At 46.5% G+C, this 20469-nt stretch overlaps 1 protein-coding gene across 2 annotated transcripts in view; it reads right to left on the reverse strand.

Moving 5' to 3' along the window:
- Positions 1–1926: 1926 nt before the first annotated feature.
- The window catches only part of ARHGEF17 (Rho guanine nucleotide exchange factor 17), a 294467-nt gene continuing 275924 nt past the window's right edge, over positions 1927–20469 (reverse strand). Inside the window, exons 13-22 of one of the 2 annotated variants that reach the window (XM_056561223.1) lie at positions 19364–19437; positions 16808–17001; positions 13173–13423; positions 12387–12633; positions 9273–9359; positions 8201–8268; positions 7283–7431; positions 4850–5024; positions 4461–4718; positions 1927–3563 (exon numbers count right to left, since the gene is read on the reverse strand). In XM_056561223.1, the coding sequence (XP_056417198.1) occupies positions 3391–3563; positions 4461–4718; positions 4850–5024; positions 7283–7431; positions 8201–8268; positions 9273–9359; positions 12387–12633; positions 13173–13423; positions 16808–17001; positions 19364–19437 (1676 nt within the window). In that variant the 3' untranslated portion in view covers positions 1927–3390. Of the gene's footprint in view, positions 3564–4460; positions 4719–4849; positions 5025–7282; positions 7432–8200; positions 8269–9272; positions 9360–12386; positions 12634–13172; positions 13427–16807; positions 17002–19363; positions 19438–20469 lie in introns of both variants that reach the window. The other variant, XM_056561222.1, reaches the window with a different exon arrangement.

Below are 20469 nucleotides of genomic sequence, written 5' to 3' on the forward strand. Positions count from 1 at the left end.
GGCCTCACTTCCAACATATTCTATTATCCCACTTTTTAGTCACCTTCCATATTACTGATCACCTTAAAATGATAAGCTCCACCCACCTTATTAAAGGGATGGACCACTTTATACAGACAACTTCACAAGTCTCACTTTCCTCAATGACATGAGCCCTTCAGTCTACATAAAACTACCTTTTCCATACTCGATCTCTTCTCTATGTCCCCCCAGAACTACCTTATAAATGGCGCTTTACACGTCTCCCATAACCTTGTGTAACTTAGCATTAACAGAGCATATATACTGTACCCATACACTGCATGCATCCAAGTCAGGTCAGCTTTGGCCATGTGAAAGTAGATACGGGCCCCTTTGCAGAACTGGGGGGGAAAAAATTTAAAAACAAGACTATGCTTCCCTAGCCCAGTCCCCAACAGCTCCTGTTCAGTTCTGCCTGATCCTGTGATCTCCTGCTTCAGAGACAGGACACCTCTGTGAGTCGGCAGATCCTGCACCCAGTACTCGGTTTGGGGAATCAGACAGAGCCGAATGAGAACATTTTAGGGTGGATACTGAAAAAAGTAGTGGGGTGCAGTATTGGGTTGGCTATCCTGCAGGGAGTAAATGACAACTTTGTGTCAGGTGTCCTATGCTGCAGGGAGTAAAGAACAACATTTTACCAGGTGTCCTATGCTGCAGGGAGTAAAGGACAGCATTTTACCAGGTGTCCTATGCTGCAGGGAGTAAAGGACAACATTTTACCAGGTGTCCTATGCTGCAGGGAGTAAAGGACAACATTTTGTCAGGTGTCCTATGCTGCAGGGAGTAAAGGACAACTTTAAGGTATAAGGCTACTTACAGAGAAACATTAACAAAATCAGTCAACATATAGCGGTTTACTTTACTGCAGACCCCCATAAGTGGAGTTCAGCAGAGCACACTCGGCAATGGACTAGTGAAGGTCTATGTAGAGATGTGATTTTTCTGACGTGCCTGGGAGCTAACAGGAAAGCAGCAGAATTGTGAGCGCAGTATAAAATATCTAAAGATCGGTACAAGATAAGTGATAGAACAGTGGTCCAAACTGTGGGCCTCCAGATGTTGATCCAAAGTGTGGACCTCCAGATGTTGCCAAACCACAACTCCCAGCATGCCCAGACAGCCAACGGCTGTCTGGGCATGCTGGGAGTTGTAGTTTTGCAACATCTGGAGGTCCACACTTTGGATAGAATTACAAACTTACTCTACATTCCGTCAGGATTATATCTGGGTAAAGTCCTGATCAGAGGTGACACTTTAATAAAAAAACTTCTACATTTAAATAAAATCCCTCATCTTGGGGCTCGCAATTTCGTGGATTTTGATGCATTTTCTGGTTTCTGTAGGAAAGGAGATCTATAGACAAGGTCCGATATTCTGCTTTTAAACAATCATCTGGCACTTTTGAAGATCTAGAACTTTTGCTTACATGAACAGACGCTAGATTATTGTACTTTTGAATGCCGAACTGGTCAGGACAGTGTGACCAAGGAAGGTCCAAACCAATGGGACCCCAACAATTCCATATTATATACTCCCAGCACCCTGCACCCTTTCCATTACATACCTTGACACAAGAAAACACTGAAAATAGCATTTAAAAAATCACAACATTTTTTGAAACAGCAGCTCCACCTAATGTTAAGTTCAGGTACTACACTCAGGGGACAAGTAAAAATAAATAAAAAATAAATAAATTATATATATATATATATATATATATATATATATATATAATATTTATAAAAATTATATATACAAAAATTATATATATATATATATATAATTTTTATTATTTTTATATTTTATATATATATATAAATAATTTTTATTTATTTATATATATATATATATATATATATATATATATATATATATTACATATATTTATTTATTTTTTACTTTTTTTTTTTTATTAAAGGGGATGTACATTTTGAACTAAAACCCACCCCTATCAGTTTAGAAGGTAATCACATGTTGGGGAAGGATCTCCAGGTGATCGTGTAGCATAGGCCATTCCTTCCCTGACCACCTCCCAAGGATGGTCATTCCGGACCCAGCGTCAATCAAGAGCACGGAATATGTATTCATTACCCTGTATCTGCCGATGCTGTGATGTCATCCCTGGGGAAACGTCTTACATTCATGACATAAATCAGTATCATCACTATAATAACAATTCAGGTTTGTACTTACACAAGGCACAAGGTTTAAAAAGTAATCCAACCTATCAAATCCTGTATACTCCGAGCTCTCTGTTCTCCTGAATTCTGCTCTGTGCTGTTCTTCTGTTATTCTTCCTGGAAACGACGCAGACACTAAACTGGTAACAAACACCCATTTGTAAACACATTTCCAGGAGGAATAACAGAGGAGTTTTTCACAAAGATGACAAGTATCTACTAAAACATCAGGAGAGCTGGCAGATCTTCTATACATGGCGATTCATGACAGATCAGGTAAGCTCTACAGCTGCGTGGGGACTACAAATTTCAGCATGCCCAGGCAAACAAAGGGCCACTGCTTGCTCCGAATGGATCGGATACTGTCTAAAGCCCAAGCTTAGTACTGTGTCTTGGGTCGCTCATAATCCCCCCCCCCCCTCCCTTTGTCTCTACCAGCACAAGACGTAGAGATCGGGAATACATGTGATCGGTTTTACCACACTAAAAAATATTAAAACTTTCAGAACACAAGTTTTTTTTCACTTGACAATAAATAAGAACAATTAAAAAAAAAATAAAAAAAAAATAATGGCCGGTCGGGCCGGCAACACATATGCACAGTTTATTTATAGCCACAGAGTTGGAGTGAACAGTCGGACCCGTCGAACGCTTGGTCTTGTTGGGTCTGACCACGGGTGGTCCCGAGGACTGTAATGGTGTCTGTATGAAATGCGGACAGAAAAACAGAACCCAAAAGCGCTGACAGACAGCAGTATGACGTGTTTGCCGGAGTCACTGCTCACTCACCAGTGGTTAATACCTTTTGTAGACTTAGAAGGTGCCGAGAGCCAGTGATAACCCACCGACCACATCTACAGTTCCCACCATCTTAAGGATTCGGCTATAGGCACAGACGAGTACCGACGTGTAACCATCACTGTGAACACTTTGGCAGTCGTACCCTTTCATACCACCCTAGACTTCCATGCTTTGTTACATTGTTCATATCCCCTGTGGACTGAGGGCCCCTCGGGCACATCATAAACCTCTCTAGAGTTGGCTCCTGGAAGCTGCATCATGGAGATGTTGGATGGGCGATGGAGGCGTGAGCATGTAAAACGTCAAAAGACAAGCCAAAGATGAAGTTATGGGCAGCAGCGACATTAGAAGAGGATCTAGCTAAGAGTCCTGTGTGCCGGGCTCATCACACCCGCCATAGCAGCAAGTGGTTGGTGCTGTCATCTCTGCCCACAGTCTCGCTGCTGTTGGTGAGCCTGAAGTCCTCGTAGCCGTCTCCTCCGCTAATGACCAGGAGTTTGGATTTTGGTCGGTGTCGGGTGGAATCTCTCTTTTCCATGTCGCATGTTTGTTCATTGCCTGGTGGGGGATTTAAAAAAAATTAGGTAAAAATCACAAGCAGAAAACTGGGGCCAACACATCATTGGCCAACAAAAAACTAATATGACCAAAAAACGGTCCCAATTGGAGGGACAAGAATAACCGCTGACAATTGAGGTGACAAAGCGATGGCTGGTGACCCATGGCACGATGCATCAATGACCCACTGATGATTGTGGTGACACAACAGTGGCCAATTGACAACAATGGATGTTGAAATTTAGGGTCACACAACCACTGCCCGCTGACAGCTGTGATCAAACAAGACCCTGTTGGCCTTTGGTTGGTAACAAGGTCAGCTGACAAATTGGGTGAAAAAACAATGGCCCGCTAACAAGTGAAGTGACAATAATGGCTGCTGACTGTTGGAGGGACATCTGCGGTGACATAGAAATAGTTTGCTTGCCCTTGGGGTGACACAACAATGCCCTACTAAGTATTAGGTGACCAAAGTGGGCCATTAAAGGGGGTACTCCGCCCCTAGACATCTTATCCCCTATACAAAGAATAGGGGATAAGATGTCTGATCGCAGGGGTCCTCAGCGGCTACCTGCTGCAATCAGCATTCGTTTAGAGTGTCGGGTGCAGCACCGGAGGCTCGTGACGTCACGGCCTCTCAATGCAAGTCTAGGGGAGGGGGCGTGATGGCCGTCACGCCCCCTCCCATAGACTTGCATTGAGGGGGCGTAGCCGTGATGTCACGAGCGGGACGTGGCCGTGACGTTACGAGCCCACGCCCCGAATCACCAGTCATTTGGATATGGGATAAGATGTCTAGGGGTGGAGTACCCCTTTAACAACTGGGCAACGCAACCTATATGGTTTCTAGCTATCTATGGCCGCCATGCTCTGGGAGAGGAAGCAATCAGCACTCACCTTGGTCTCCAGGGAGAGGAAAGTGCACGTCAAACCCATCTGGTAGCTCCACAGATGTGAGGAACCGGACATGGCCCGTGTGCCCTTGAGAGAGCCCCACTGGGTTGATAGGGCCCTTCAAAGAGCTGGTGCTGGAGGTGATGGTGAGGATGAGAACCACTCCGGCACTGGTTCCTATCCACAGTAGATCCTTACAAGCCAGAAGAGCAGTGATCCGCAGACATGCCGACTTGTGCTGGCGGATGATGGCATCTGAGCCTTGAGAAGAAGAAGAGAAGACCTCACTACAATTTTCTCTCCATTGTTGAATCCAATTAAACTACATTAAGTCTCACAGAAAATGTTCTACTGAGACCCAGAACCCCCTATGGTATATGATGATCCGGTACCTGCTAACATCTTGTGTACGGGCGGAGCGATATCCACCTCCGCCAATTGCTCAAAGGTGGTGGCGTGATAAAGGCGAACCTGGGCACTGCCCTGTAGAGCAATCCACATCCCCACATTACTGGTGACCATACACGTGACACAGCGGTTCTGGTCCTGTCCAATATGGAAAGTGTGCTGGGGGCAGAGAAGGGAATGATCAGGGCATGAACATGAAAGAGAATTCGGTCTAGAGGCTAGGTTTCCACTTAAGTTTTAGAAATGTACCAGTCATTTTACAGCTCAGAAACTGGACCAAACTACTTTGTGTGAACATAGCCTTTAACCTCCAAAGAGAGAGGTCCGCATAACCTCCTCATCAGAGAGAGAGAGAGAGAGAGAGAGATCCACATAACCTCCTCCTCAGAGAGAGAGAGAGAGAGAGAGAGAGAGATCCACATAACCTCCTCATCAGAGAGAGAGGTCCACATAACCTCCTCATCAGAGTGATGAGGAGGTTATGTGGATCACTCTCTCTCTCTCTCTGATGAGGAGGTTATGTGGACCTCTCTCTCTGACGAGAGGGTTATGTACACCTCTCTCTCTCTCTCTGGTAAGGAGGTTATGTGGACCTCTCTCTGATGAGGAGGTATGTGGACCTCTCTCTCTGATGAGGAGGCTATGTGACCTCCCTCTCTCTGATGAGAAGGTTATTTGGACCTCTCTCTCTCTCAGGTAAGGAGGTTATGTGGACCTCTCTCTCTGATGAGAGGGTTATGTGGACCGGTTACGTGGACCTCTCTCTCTCTGGTAAGGAGGTTATGTGGACCTCTCTCTCTCTCTCTGATGAGAAGGTTATGTGGACCTCTCTTTGATGAGGAGGTATGTGGACCTCTCTCTGATGAGGAGGTATGTGGACCTCTCTCTCTGATGAGGAGGTTATGTGACCTCCCTCTCTCTGATGAGAAGGTTATGTGGACCTTTCTCTCTCTCTCTCTCTCTCTCTGGTAAGCAGGTTATGTGGATCTCTCTCTCTCTGATGAGGAGGTTATGTGGATCTCTCTCTCTGATGAGGAGGTTATGTGGATCTCTCTCTATAATGAGGTGGTTATATAGACCTCTCTCTCTGGTAAGGAAGTTATGTGGATCTCTCTCTGATAAGGAGGTTATGTGGATCTCTCTCTGATGAGGAGGTTATGTGGATCTCTTTCTCTCTCAGAGAGAGAGAGAGATCCACACAACCTCCTTATCAGATGAGGTGTCCTCATAACCTCCTTACCAGAGAGAGAGAGAGAGAGAGAGAGAGAGAGAGAGAGAGAGAGGTCTATATAACCACCTCATCATAGAGAGAGATCCACATAACCTCCACATCAGAGAGGGAGAGAGAGAGATCCACATAACCTCCTCCTCAGAGAGAGAGAGATCCCCATAACCTCCTCATCAGAGAGAGATCCCCATAACCTCCTTACCAGAGAGAGAGGTGCACATAACCTCCTCATCAGAGAGAGAGAGATCCACATAACCTCCTTACCAGAGCGACGTCCACATAACCTCCTTACCAGAGAGAGAGATCCACATAACCTCCTCATCAGAGAGAGAGAGAGAGATCCACATAGCCTCCTCATCAGAGAGAGAGAGATCCACATAACCTCCTCATCAGAGAGAGAAATCCACATAACCTCCTCATCAGAGAGAGATCCACATAACCTCCTCATCAGAGAGAGAGAGAGAGAGAGAAATCCACATAACCTCCTCATCAGAGAGAGAGAAATCCACATAACCTCCTCATCAGAGAGAGAGAGACACATAACCTCCTCATCAGAGAGAGAGACACATAACCTCCTCATCAGAGAGAGAGACACATAACCTCCTCATCAGAGAGAGAGATCCACATAACCTCCTCATCAGAGAGAGAGACACATAACCTCCTCATCAGAGAGAGAGATCCACATAACCTCCTCATCAGAGAGAGAGACACATAACCTCCTCATCAGAGAGAGAGATCCACATAACCTCCTTACTAGAGAGAGAGGTGCACATAACCTCCTTACCAGAGCGAGGTCTACATAACCTCCTTACCAGAGAGAGAGAGAGGTCTATATAACCACCTCATTATAGAGAGAGATCCACATAACCGCCACATCAGAGAGAGAGAGAGAGAGAGATCCACATATCCTCCTAATCAGAGAGAGAGAGATCCACATAGCCTCCTCATCAGAGAGCGGGAGATCCACATAACCTCCTCATAAGAGAGAGAGACACATAACCTCCTCATCAGAGAGAGAGATCCACATAACCTCCTTACCAGAGAGAGAGGTCCACATAACCTACTTATCAGAGCAGAGGTCCACATAACCTCCTTACCAGAGAGAGGTTGTCCACATAACCTCCTTACCAGAGAGAGAATTCCACATAACCAGGCATGGTGCATAATACATGCAGGCATAGCCATTTACCTCCTGAAGTAGAGACGACGTGTTCAAGATGATGACCCTGTTCTGGCAGCCGCACCACAACTTTCCAGAGATGGAGACCATCTTGGTAATCGGGCTCCCAGGAGAACCCAGAGGCAGAGTTTTAGAATTCTGAGGGTCCCAAAAACTCCCTAGGAAAAATATAAGAATAAGACATGAAGACTCTGCAGGTGTTTATAGCAGAGACCAGAACTGGCCGGTCAATGAGGTCACATGACATTGATGGATATACTGTATATACACTATATTACAGAACCTGTGGTCATTAACCCCTTTGTGTCATTTGCCTTTACGTTTATGGCAGTAATGCTTCTGCTGCAATGGCTGGGACGGAAGAAGACCCAGATCCTGGTTATTTTACCCATCAGATGCCACGGTGGAGTTGTTGTTCTGCAGCATCTGGAGGTCCAAAATTTGTGGACCAATGAAAGTAGCCAGTGTTTCCCAACCAAGATGCCTCCAGCTGATGCAAAACTAGACCTCCCAGCATGCCCGGACAGCCAACGGCTGTCCGGGCATGCTTGGAGTTCTAGTTTTGCATTATCTGGAGGTCCACAATTTGGAGACCACTAAAAGTAGTTTCCCAAGCAGTGTGTCTCCAGCTGTTACAAAACTGCAACTAATTGTAGTAGAACTAATTGTATTAAGGACCAGTTCAGTGCCTGAAACGCGTCAGGATGCTGGATTTCCCATGACCCCTTCAGAAGAGTTCAGGGATGCTGGGAGTTGAAGTTTTGCAATAGCTGGAGGCACACTGGTTGGGAAACACTTAGACAGATCTCAGAATAACCAATCCTGATATGACGATATTTTCATAGGAACACCAGGTAGCGTCTGAAACGCGTCAGTGAGCTGGATTTCACGCAAAACCTTCTAAAGAGATCTCGCTCGGCCACTTACCTGCTTCTCTCTGATACACAATGAGATCTCCACTTGCTACGGACACAAACACCTGGTTATCCAGATACCTGCAAAGGAGACAAGAGGTTTCTTACATGAGAGACTTCTTGAGAGGCTGTAGATCTGGCGGGCACCCATCTAGTACCTGGGCTGTCAATCGGGTGACCGATTGTATTTGCTATCACTGTAACCCCAATATCTGGTGACCAGGAGGAAGATTCTCGTAACTTCCTTAGCACTCCCAGTGTAATGGAATCCATTCAGGAGAATCATCTATAACCCCAGTGATACTAATGGGCCTAAGATGGGGCGGGTGAACGCGCTGAGATTTGTTTATGTGGTGGCCCAGTACGGGAGATGTTACCCCGTACCCTTGCTGTCCTGTCAGGCAGCCTCCTTCAGTGTCCCCCGGGCCCCTTGCTCCTGTTTCCCCCCTGTACATATGTTCTGCAGTGTATTGTATTATAAAATGTGTTGTATCTTTAAGAGTTATGTCATGTGATTGTTACCCAGGAGGTACCAGTGACCAGGTGACCAAGAGTGACCTATGGGCTCCCTGCTAGTCTCCCCCATATAAGCCCTGGGTGGAGCTTCTCTCTCTCTTCTGCTGAGGTCCAGTGCAGTCTTGTCTAGTGTGTGTGTCCAGAGTGTTGGAGACCTCAAAGTCCAGTCCTGCAGCCGCCATCAAGTCAAGTAAGATAAAGTCACAGCTTTATGAGTCAAGTCAGTCCCTGTCATCTGTCAAGTCAGCAGGGTCTGCATTCAATTGTCCAGTCCTACTATAAGTCCCAGCATGCCCTTAAGGTCTCTGCGTCACTGGTCACCTCCTTGGGCCCTGGCCGAACTGTATAGACATTACCACCTGTCTACCCTCAGTAAAGCTACCGTTGTCGTAACTTGGCGTCGGAATCTGTATTGCCCCCGTGCCTAGCCCAGGATCCAGCAGTATACCTTTGGGTGGTTTTAGGCTAAACCACACCCTGGCGTCACAAATACAAAGGGTTAATGCCATCTGCCCCTAGGGTAACAACATCTGCTCTCATCACACCCCGCTACCACATATAGTACTCACAGGATACACATGACCGCCGCCGCGTGCTGCATCTTCATGCTGTTCTTACGATTCCGGATGTTGTCTGAAGACTGATAGACGTGGATGCTAGAAAGCAAAGACAAGGAGCTCAGAACATCTTACCAGTTCATAAAGGGTTATCTGAAAGAGATGTCCCCAATACTGATAGGGTATGTAAATTGGCGCCAATACCGGACATTTGCATGAGTACTTGAGTACCTTTGCAAAGGTCCCTGATACCTATCCCGATACCTGCAGACCATAAAAATAATAAAAATCCCTCCCACCTTCCATCCGCTCCTGCATTAAGCCTCTTCATAGTTCACTCCGTTATTTTATCGCACAGCAGGTCGCGCACCATTAACAGAACAGAGTGTGCAGAGACTATGTGCAGGCGAAGGAAAGGCGAGTTGGATTTTTATTATTTTCTTTAGGAAGGGATTAACTACTTAATAGGGGTATCTACCTAATAGGGTAGGGTAGTTTCCTACCTACCTAACTACTGGGGCTTCTACCTAATAGGGGGATTCCCAATCTACATATCAGGGGCTTCTACCTAATAGCTGGGGAATTCCCTACCTACCGTATTTTTCGCCGTATAACACGCACTTTTTCTTCCCCAAGAAAAAAGTCGGTGCGTCTTATACGGCGAATACACCCCTATCGCGGCGGTCCCTGCGGCCATCAACGGCCGGGACCCGCGGCTAAAACAGGACATCACCGAACGCTGTGATGCCCTGTATTAACCCTTCAGATGCGGCGATCAAAGCTGACCGCAGCGTCTGAAGGGAAAGTGACACTAACCCGGCTGTTCAGTCGGGCGATTTCACCGTGGCGGTCCCGAACAGCCCGACTGAATAGCCGGGTTAGTGCTTACAGGACACCGGGGGGGACCTTACCTGCCTCCTCGGTGTCTTCTCCGTTCAGGGATCCCCTGTATGGCCGGCGCTCTCCTTCTTCGTCATCACGTCGTCGCGTACGTGCGTCGATGTGCGTAACGTCGTGATCGCGGCGACGGAGATAAAGGATACCCGGCCGGCAGCAGAGACGTTCCAGAGCGACGGGAACAGCGATGGAGCGACATCCAGGGCAGCGGTCACGGGTCCGGAGCGGCGGGGACACGTGAGTATTACCTCCTATGCAGTGGTCTTCAATCTGCGGACCTCCAGATGTTGTAAAACTATAACTCCCAGCATGCCCGGACAGCCACCGGCTGTCCGGGCATGCTGGGAGTTGTAGTTTTGCAACATCTGGAGGTCCGCAGGTTGAAGACCACTATTGGGTTCAAAATCTTCATTTTTTTAGATTTTGCATCTATAAATTGGGCGCGTCATATACGCCGGTGCGTCCTATAGGACGAAAAATACGGTACTTAAAGGGGTACTCCTCCCCTAGTCATCTTATGCCCCATTCTTTGGATAAGATGCCTGATCACAGGGATCCCGCCACTGGGGACCCCACGATCTCGGCTGCGGCACCCCAGACATTAGGTGCATGGAGCAAACCGGATAACTGGTGATGCATTGAAGGTGCGTGGCCGTGATGTCATGAGCCTCCGGCACTGCACCTGAAGCTCTAAACCAACGCCGGGTGCAGCAGGGAGATTGCAGGGGTACCCAGCAGCGGGACCCCCGTGATCAGACATCTTATCCCCTATCCTTTAGACAGGGCATAAGATGTCTAGGGGCAGAGTATCATTTTAATGGGGTCTTCTACCTAGTCGGGATGGATAACCTTCCTACTGTGGGCTTTTACGTAATAGCAGGGATTCCCTACTTACAAGTCGCACATCTTAAGGCTTGACAAAGTTTACAGCAATCTCTGCTGTCACATGACGTTAAAATTAAGTATCGGTAATTGAGATTTGTGAAAGTATCGGTTAGGGATCGACCGATATCGTTTTTTTAGGGCCGATACCGATAATCGGTGGAGGTTAGGGCCGATAGCCGATAACTTATACCTATATTCCGGTATAAGTTATCGGCTATTTATCCCCCCCTGCGACACTGCTGCAGAGCATTGATTTAAAGCGGGAGCTTTAAATCAATGCACTGCAGTGGCTTTTGCGGTGCCATAGGCCGCCTCCACCACCCGCTTCTCTCCCCCTACCTGTCAGGGTGGTCCGGGCCATCCATCATTCCTGTAGTGTCCGGGGGCGTTCCGGGTGGAGGGTGAACCGGTCCGGGCTGTCCTTCTTCTCCGGCGGTCATCTTCTCCACTCCGGGCAGGCTCCGGCCTAGTACGCTGCATAGACGCCGCTGCGCAGTGACGCCCGCTACACCTGACATCATGGCGTAGCGGCGTCTATGCAGCGTACTAGGCCGGAGCCTGCCCGGAGTGGAGAAGGAGACCGTGGGAGAAGAAGGACAGCCCGGACCGGTTCACTCTTCACCCGGAATGCCCCCGGACACTACAGGAACGATGGATGGCCCGTACCACCCTGACAGGTAGGGGAGAGAAGCGGGTGGCGGCGGCCCCCGGACACTACAGGAACGATGGATGGCTCGGACCACCCCCATTACGGGTAAGTTAATTTTTTTTTTATTGACTCGGAGGGTGGGGGAGGGGCCCGACCGGTATAGCGGTATGAGCAAAAATCCATAGCGGTATACCGCCCAGCACTACGGTGGGGGGTGCGACGCGGTGCGGTGGGTCGGGGGGGGGGGGGGGGGGCGATGCATTATCGGCTTATCGGCAAGGTAATTGCCGATGCCGATAATGCCCAAAATCGTGATTATCGGCCGATAATATCGGCCATACCGATAATCGGTCGATCCCTAGTATCGGTACCCTGTTTTGAATAAATGTGGTATCGGGACAACCCTACTTAGAATGCAAGATCATACGTAGGCACTAACAGCATCTTGAGCTACAGCTATAAGGCAATTTTTGGTCAGGCTCCTCCCAACCAATATAAATGATACTATTTAAGTTCTGTAGCTGGGTCTTAAAGGGGACCAGTTGTGTTAAAAATTCTAGTTGAGTAGACTCAGCAAATTCTGCTCTACAACTTGCTGACTACAGGTTGTACTGCATATTGTAAGTGTCAGGTTTCCTTTAAGACTCTAAGTGGATGTATAAATGAGGTTGTTCCACCAGATATCGGTCTCATACCAGCCGTCCTCGGTCCCCAGCCACATGGAGCTCTGGTAGGCCTCGGGGTCAATGCTCAGAAGGTCTTCTAAGCTGCCCCGTGTGAAGGACCCTCGGCTGGATCTCCTCACTGCGGGCCCATCGGTGGGACTCTCGCTATCCCTATTCTGGTTGAAATTGCTGGGGATGGGCAGGAATCCAGGCTCCTGTTCTTCTTCAGAGCTGGTGGTCTCTGCCGTCGTATCCTTGGCACTTGTCATTTCTTCATCTAAATGGGTCAAAGATTAAATAACATTTAAATTAAAAAATGTCACTACAATGTTTAATGGGGTATTCCAGCCAAATACATCTTATCCTCTATCTATAGGATAGGGGATAAGATGTCTGATCACCGGGGGGCCTGCCTCTGCGTCTCCAGTTTTGGAAACCTCTGTGTTGTGTCATGGCAACACCCCCTTGTGAAGTCCTGCCACGCCCCCTCCATTCATGTCTACGGGAGGGGAGTGACGGATGTCACGACCCCTCCCATAGTCATGAATGGAGGGGTGTGGCATCATGAGGGGGCGTGGTGTGACGTCACGTCTCCAGTGTTTAAATTGGCCTCCGGGCGGCAGTAGTGTTTTAGTTTATACATAAGCTTTAGTTTGTGACTGAAAAGGTAGAAAACAAAATAAGGTTAAATATAGGTTTTAGAAGTATTCAGATGCGCCACCGACTTTCATGGTGGAGACCTAGTCATTGCTATTGGCTCATGCTGCACCAACAACTCCTATGTACCCCATTGATTTCAGGTAAAATATTACTCACTTCCAAAACTGGAGGAGATGGTGGAGCGGCTGGCTTGGCTCTGGAGGGTGCCGGAGGGGCTGGGAGAGGATTCGTCATCGGTATCGTCACTGTCGAAGGGCACCAAGTCCCGGCTGGCACTGTCTGTGTGTTCTGAGAGCTCCAGGGAGGACCCGGAGATGGAGATATGGAGGCACTGCTGAGATGAAGGCTCATCCAGGTGCTGCGGAAGCTGCTCCGATGGCCGATTCATCAGGGCTGGGGGTCTCTCTCTGCTATGAGACACAAAAACCTGATCATCTCAAGACGTCTTAGAAACTCTACATAGAACGTATTTAATTCCATATTAAGACATATATTAAGGAGACCATCGACAAGATGTGGTCATGAATCTGTTTAGTATTCAGAGGATCTGATTGGCTCAATAATCACATAAAATCAAAAACACACAATGCAGGCTACAGGATCTGGATTACTGCGGCCATATAGGGTGCCGGCAAATATTAAGAGGAAATAGTTAAAAGTCGAATTTGTCCTTTTTCTCTTCAATTCATTCCAACCAAAAGGATTATAAGATTTGCGCGGGGTTGTTGTTTTTTGCCCATATCTTGCATTTTTACCATAACTAGTACTACAGCGCTGTTTCATTCCAGCACAGCTGCGTTCACGTTATTAACTACTGTAATTGGGTCATGTGATCACCAGTCTGAATGTGTAAGAGGAAGTGGTCTGTCCTGGGTCAGGTGACTTTCTGTGAACTACCGTGTTCCATCATCACCTATCAGATTTCTTCTGGCTGCAGACTCCTCCTTTTGTAGCTCTATCTGTACACTGCTGCTATCTCTATGGGATGAGGACATATTTTAGTTATACACCTCCCCTCCAGCTCTATCCATATATTGCTGCTACTATCTCTATGGGATCAGGATAAATAGTAGTTATACACCTCCCCTCCAGCTCTATCCGTATATTGCTGCTACTATCTCTATGGGATCAGGATAAATAGTAGTTATAATCCTATGTTCCCACACTGCAATATTTTGTCTAGATGTATCCAAAATAGGGACCAAAGTTGTGCTATTTTACTGTAGATGTGCAGATTATGGTAAACATGATGTTTTTATAGCAATCTTTAAAAATTGCAGCAAAGACTGCCAAAATGGAGTAAAAACCTGCACCAATTCCAATAAAAATGTGTGAGGCAGTATTTCTCTAAAAAAAATGCAATGAAATAAAAGAAAGCATCAAAACCGCACATAATGTGAACTGACCTCAACCCAACCTGGGTGACCTCCAGCACCAGCAGCGTAATTAATGACCAGGTGCAGTGATCAACTGCCACACCCTCAGCCAGAGGATTCATGGGATTTCAGCCATGGAATTGCAATCAGTGTGGCTGAAAACTCATGCCCGTCACATCAATTAACACAATTAAGCACAAGGCAATACAATAATAATGACTCCCCAGAGTACCCCTTTAAGCTTTTGTAAGCAATGGACATAGCGACAGACTGATTCCACGGTCTTTCTGCGACAGGGACAGATGTTCCCACACAAGAAGAAACTAGGCGTCATTTCATGTTTGGATTTTTCCCACATTTTATAAAAGTCACATTCCATGGTGTCCAGCTGCCGGCTCTCTGTGGAGTTCACTGACCGCGCTCCATGCTGCCGTCACCATTACACACAGGAAGCTGCCGCCACCTCCATTACATGGGAGGACATTTACAACAACAATGCTCTAAAAGAACTGGAGACTTTAGAAAACTGACATCAAATGGAGTAAGGAAAAACATGGCTACGGTACTTTAGTGGGTTTTTTTTCTTCACAAAAACAGCGCCACTTCTGTAAACAGGTTGTGTGAGGTATTGCAGCTCAGCCACGTTTTACTTTAACAGAGCTGGGCTGCAATATCTACAGTAAATACCTCCCTATATGTACACTATTATGTGTACTTTTTTTTCCCCTATGACTTTATTGAGAGTGTGGGATAACTGTATATTAATAGTTTTATGCATTGAAGAAAATATTTTACGTTTGTGCACATGCGAAATTGGGCTACAAGTCCGAGCTCCTATATAATTGTGGTTGGTTACGAATACATCTCAATTCTAAGTCTGGGCACATGCGCATTGGAACTGAATGTTTTGATTCTATTTTCAAGTCCGCGGACATGCGCAGTGGCAGGAGAGCTTCCCGAATAGAAGCGCCGTGTGTTTTTCGTTTAAGTTTGTGCGCATGCGCGGGATCACGCAGCAGTACTAGCCTCTCCCCAATGGGAGCGTTTTTTTCTATACAACTCCACGGGGGCCTGCGCGAGATTATAAGCCGATCATGTGACTTAGTCACATGAAGAACAGGATGTGCGGGTAGGTTATGCAACCCCACTAGGTCATTTTTGAACACTGACCCCTAACAAGGTAATATCTAATTGGTGCAGTAAATGTGCATTCATTTGTTGCATGAGAGGATTGGACGCCCGTTTTTGGGAGGGTCCAGAGAACATTATAAAAGGAAGCACTTTCACCCGTGCGTGGCCATTTGTCTCTTAACCCCTGAGGAGGTGGGTGTTACCACGAAACATGTAGGGGAGACAATGTGTGTGTGGAATTTTAAACAGCAGTCTCGGTCCCTCATTGTACAGCGAACTGCGGACTGTGCTGCAATTTTTTATGCACTTTATGTAGGACCTTTTATAATTATTTTCCAATAAAAGTGAAGTTTTAAAGGAGAACTACGGGATGGAAAAATGTATCCCCTATCCTAAGGATAGGGGATAAGTTTCAGATCGCGGGGGGTCCGATCGCGGGGGGTCCGACCGCTGGGGCCCCCCGCGATCTCCCGTACGGGGCCCCGGTTCTCTGGTTAGAGAGGGCGTGTTGACCACCGCACGAGGCGGCGGCTGACACGCCCCCTCCATACACTGCTATGGGAGAGACGGAAATTGCCAAAGGCAGCGCTTCGGCTCTCCCATAGCAGTAAATGGAGGGCGCGTGTCAGCCGCCGCCTCGTGCGGTGGTCGACACGCGCTATCTATGCAGAGAGCCGTGGCCCTGTACGGGAGAACGTGGCGGGCCCCAGCGGTCGGACCCCCCGCGATCTGAAACTTATCCCCTATCCTTAGGATAGGGGATAACATTTTCAATCCCGTAGTTCTCCTTTAACATTACACTTTAATAGAGGGGGGGGGATCCTTTCAGTTTAGATTCGTTTTTTTTACCCCGTCACCTAGGTGACTTGGTGACTGGGGTTTGGTGTTTTTAGGGCTGCAATATCTGACACAGCCTGTGTACGGGGTGTGGCACTGCTTTTGGAAGAAAAGTAGCCATATTGTAAAGGGATGCCTACAGTATATATCTTCACAATATTTCCCCCAAAATACCCCCAGTTTTGTATACACTGAAAAATAATTAATTCAGATTTTTTTTAAATTACATTTTACTATATAGTGGGAATTATTATATTAGTCTTAAAAACTCGTCAACAGTTCTGATTTTGCTGGGACAATCCAGTGAATCTGGACCACATAGGGGGTGGAGCTAATGTAAACCCCGCCCAAAAGTGGGCAAGGAGCGGAACTTAAAGGTTTTGATTTTTTTTACATTTTGTTCTTGATGCAGAGTATGGACCCACTGATGGAATTGTCCCGACCTACCTGTAAGTCTTCTTGAGTCCAGGCACCGAGGCGATGCAGAGGATGCGGGCAGAGCAGACAGCGATACACGCTTCCACCGTCGGTTCGTTCCTGATGCTCAGCAGACAGACCTGCCCCACGTAACCATCGCTGTTACACACCCAAACCTCGTGCATGTTGTCAGGACTGCTCTGACTGGGAGACGCACAGGAGAACTGGAAGGCAAGGAGATTAGAGAAAACTTAATCTTCTATGGTCTTCATACCCTGGGGCAGTGTTCCTCAACCTGTTGCAAAACCACAACTCCCAACATGCAACAGCTGTACAGTCATATGTTGGGAAACACTGCCCTTGAGGAACAGAGCTGAGACTTTAGGTTAGTATCCCTTTAAAGGGGGTCTTTACTTTTCAGAACCAAAGTTCAATAGACTTTGTCCATTATAATAACACCTTACACTATTCTCCTTGTTTCACTTTTCTTTATTTCTAAATTTGCCATTTGCATCAACTTCCTGTCTTAAGAATGTAATGCCATGTGTGGAGGTCATGTGACAGGAAGTACATATGTAGAAGTCTGTACTACCATGGAAACCCCCTGAGAAAGCAAAACAGTACAGTGAAGGATCAAAAGAACAAGTCTTCATCATTGTGAACAGCTACTCTGATGGTGACTTGAGGTCCCTTTAAGTAGGTATACCCTAGTGCAGTGATCTCCAAACTGTGGACCTCCAGATGTTGCAAACTCCCTGCATGCCCGGACAGCCAATGGCTACGTCATGTAATCCTTCCCCTTTCACTGTCATCAAGCGCATCGTTTATTGCTCTAAGGGTAGACATGACCATGATGTGGGACACCAGGTCCACCTTGCGAGTTTCTTATGGTAAAAACCCATTATGGAGTCCTTCAGAAGACCTTACTAACATCCCTTAAGAACAAAGCTTCCTAAGAATTGTCCAGATGATCTAATGATCTAGATATGGAGTGTGTGTGTGTGGGGGGGGGGGGGGGGGGGGGGCTGTTTGCCTTTATGTCCCCCTCCATTATGCAGATGACAATGGTTGACCACCCCCAGCACTGGAGCACTTGTTGACATTGTAATCGATAGTCACAACAAAAACTGAGAAGACCAGCAAAGAAAATGCTCAGCCAATTGGTTGTTGCCATAGGACAAACCATCCTGCAAGCTGGCTCCACAACAGACTTGTATAGAGCAGAAAGTTCTCTAGTTGACGTCTCTATAGACCTGTATAATACAAAAGGTTCTGCAGTTGCTTCACCATTGGCCTATATGGAGCAGCAGGTTCTTTAGTTGGCTTCACTATAGACTTGTATAATGCAAAAGGCTCTAGAGTTGTTTTACCATAGACCTGTATAGAGAGCAGAAGGTTCTCTAGTTGACTTCACTGTAAACCTGAATAATGCAAAATGCTCTATAGTTGGCTTCACTATAGACCTGTATAGAGCGGAAGGTTCTCTAGTTGACTTCACTATAGACCTGTATAATGCAAAAGGCTCTGCAGTTGCTTCACTATAGATCTGTATAGAGCAGAAGGTTCTCTAGTTGACTTCTCTATTGACCTGTATAATGCAAAAGGCTCTGCAGTTGCTTCACTATAGATCTGTATAGAGCAGAAGGTTCTCTAGCTGACTTCTCTATTGACCTGTATAATGCAAAAGGCTCTGCAGTTGCTTCACTATAGATCTGTATAGAGCAGAAGGTTCTTTAGTTGGCTTCACGATAGACCTGTATAATGCAAAAGGCTCTAGAGTTGTTTCAGCATAGACCTTTATATAGCAGAAGATTCTATAGTTGGCTTCACTATAGACCTGTATAGAGCAGAAGGTTCTCTAGTTGACTTCTCTATAGACCTGTATAATGCAAAAGGCTCTGCAGTTGCTTCACTATAGATCTGTATAGAGCAGAAGGTTCTTTAGTTGGCTTCACTATAGACCTGTATAATGCAAAAGGCTCAGCAGTTGCTTCACCATTGGCTTGGATAGAGCAGAAGGTTCTCTAGTAGGCTTCACCGTATAATCCAAAAGGCACCACAAGAATAGATGGATAGTTCAGCACTGCCGCTGCACAATTTGGCACTATTATTATGCGATCCAACACCCCCGAACAGGCACTGGAGGTCTCCTTGGTACAGTGGTGCTCTGACATCAAACCGGTTACTTCAAAAACGTTCAAGATATATATATATATATATATATATATATATATATATATATATATAGTAGAGGTAGACGCATTCAAGGGGGGGGGGGGGGGTGGTGCGTCTACCCCTACTATGTTATGTGAGTATTCATAAGAAATAAAGAAGAAGCTGATTAAATATGGTGAGTGCTGACTATCCATATATCTCTTGAACGTCTTTATAATCCAAAAGGTTCTGCAGTTGTTTTATCATAGATTTGTACGTTTGAAACTAACTTATGGCAACATCTGCATGGGGTTTGTAGGTTGTGATTTCCACCAAGGTCTCCTCCTGTACCCGTCCTGTAGTGAACTCTGAACGCCCAAATATGACAAGATAGTTTAGGGAAAGGAAACCGAAAACTCCCGTTCTCATCACCTGCATTCCACTGCGGGTCTTCATGATAGGGATGGCCTTCAGAAATTCAGGATCCAGTCGATTCTTGCTGGTAGCTGAGAAAAAAAAATGCAACCAGGTTCAATACATAGAAATATCCCCAATTCCTCTACCCTTGTATGAGCGCTATGCCCACAAGACCGGCTTTAAGACTCAAAGCCGTACTCCACTGGCCAGCTTTCAGAAGTAAATGTTCCGAACGCGGTTTTCGCGCTGCAAGGGTCGACCACGCCCCCTTGTGCCATCACGGCCACACCCCCTCAATGCAAGTCTATGGGAGGGGGTGTGATGGCTGTCACGCCCCCTCCCTTAGACTTGCATTGAGGGGGCGTGGCCGTGAGGTCACGAGGGGCGTAGCCAACACCTGAAGCACAAAAACAGTGTTCGGAACATTTACTTCCGAACGATGGCCAGTGGAGTACCCCTTTAAGTCATAGTTCATAAGGTTGAAAAAAGACCAGAGTTTATCAAGTTCAACTTATAACCTTAATGAGTCCCTACTGAGTTGATCCAGAGGAAGGCAAAATAATATAAATATTCTCCAAAAATACATCCAGGTTCCTTTTAAAATTATTTTACCGAGTTCACCATGACCACCTCCTCAAGCACAGTCTCACTGCTCTTACAGTAAAGAACCCCATCTGTGCTGGTGTAGAAACCTTCTTTCCTCTAGATGTAGAGGATGCCCCCTTGTTATATATACAGTCCTGGGTATACATAGATCATGGGAGAGATCTCTGTATGGTCCCCTGATATATTTATACATAGTTATTAGGTTGCCCCTAAGCCTTCTTTTTTCTAAACTAAATACTGTATTACTCTGGTTGAACCTCACCTGCCACTTCCCAGCCCAAACCTCCAACCAATCCAGATCCATTTGTAACAGTGCACTGTCCTCTTTTGTGTTAACCGCTTTACAGAATTTAGTATCATCTGCAAAGATTGCTACTTTACCCTTCATCCCCTCTACAAGGTCATTAATAAATATATTAAATAGAATAGGACCCAAGACTGACCCTTGTGGTACCCCACTAGTAACAGTCACCCAATCAGAATAAGTACCATTAATAACAACCCTCTGTTTCCTA

This window comes from Hyla sarda, chromosome 2 (genome assembly GCF_029499605.1).
Source record: "Hyla sarda isolate aHylSar1 chromosome 2, aHylSar1.hap1, whole genome shotgun sequence".
NCBI classification, from domain to species: domain Eukaryota; kingdom Metazoa; phylum Chordata; class Amphibia; order Anura; family Hylidae; genus Hyla; species Hyla sarda.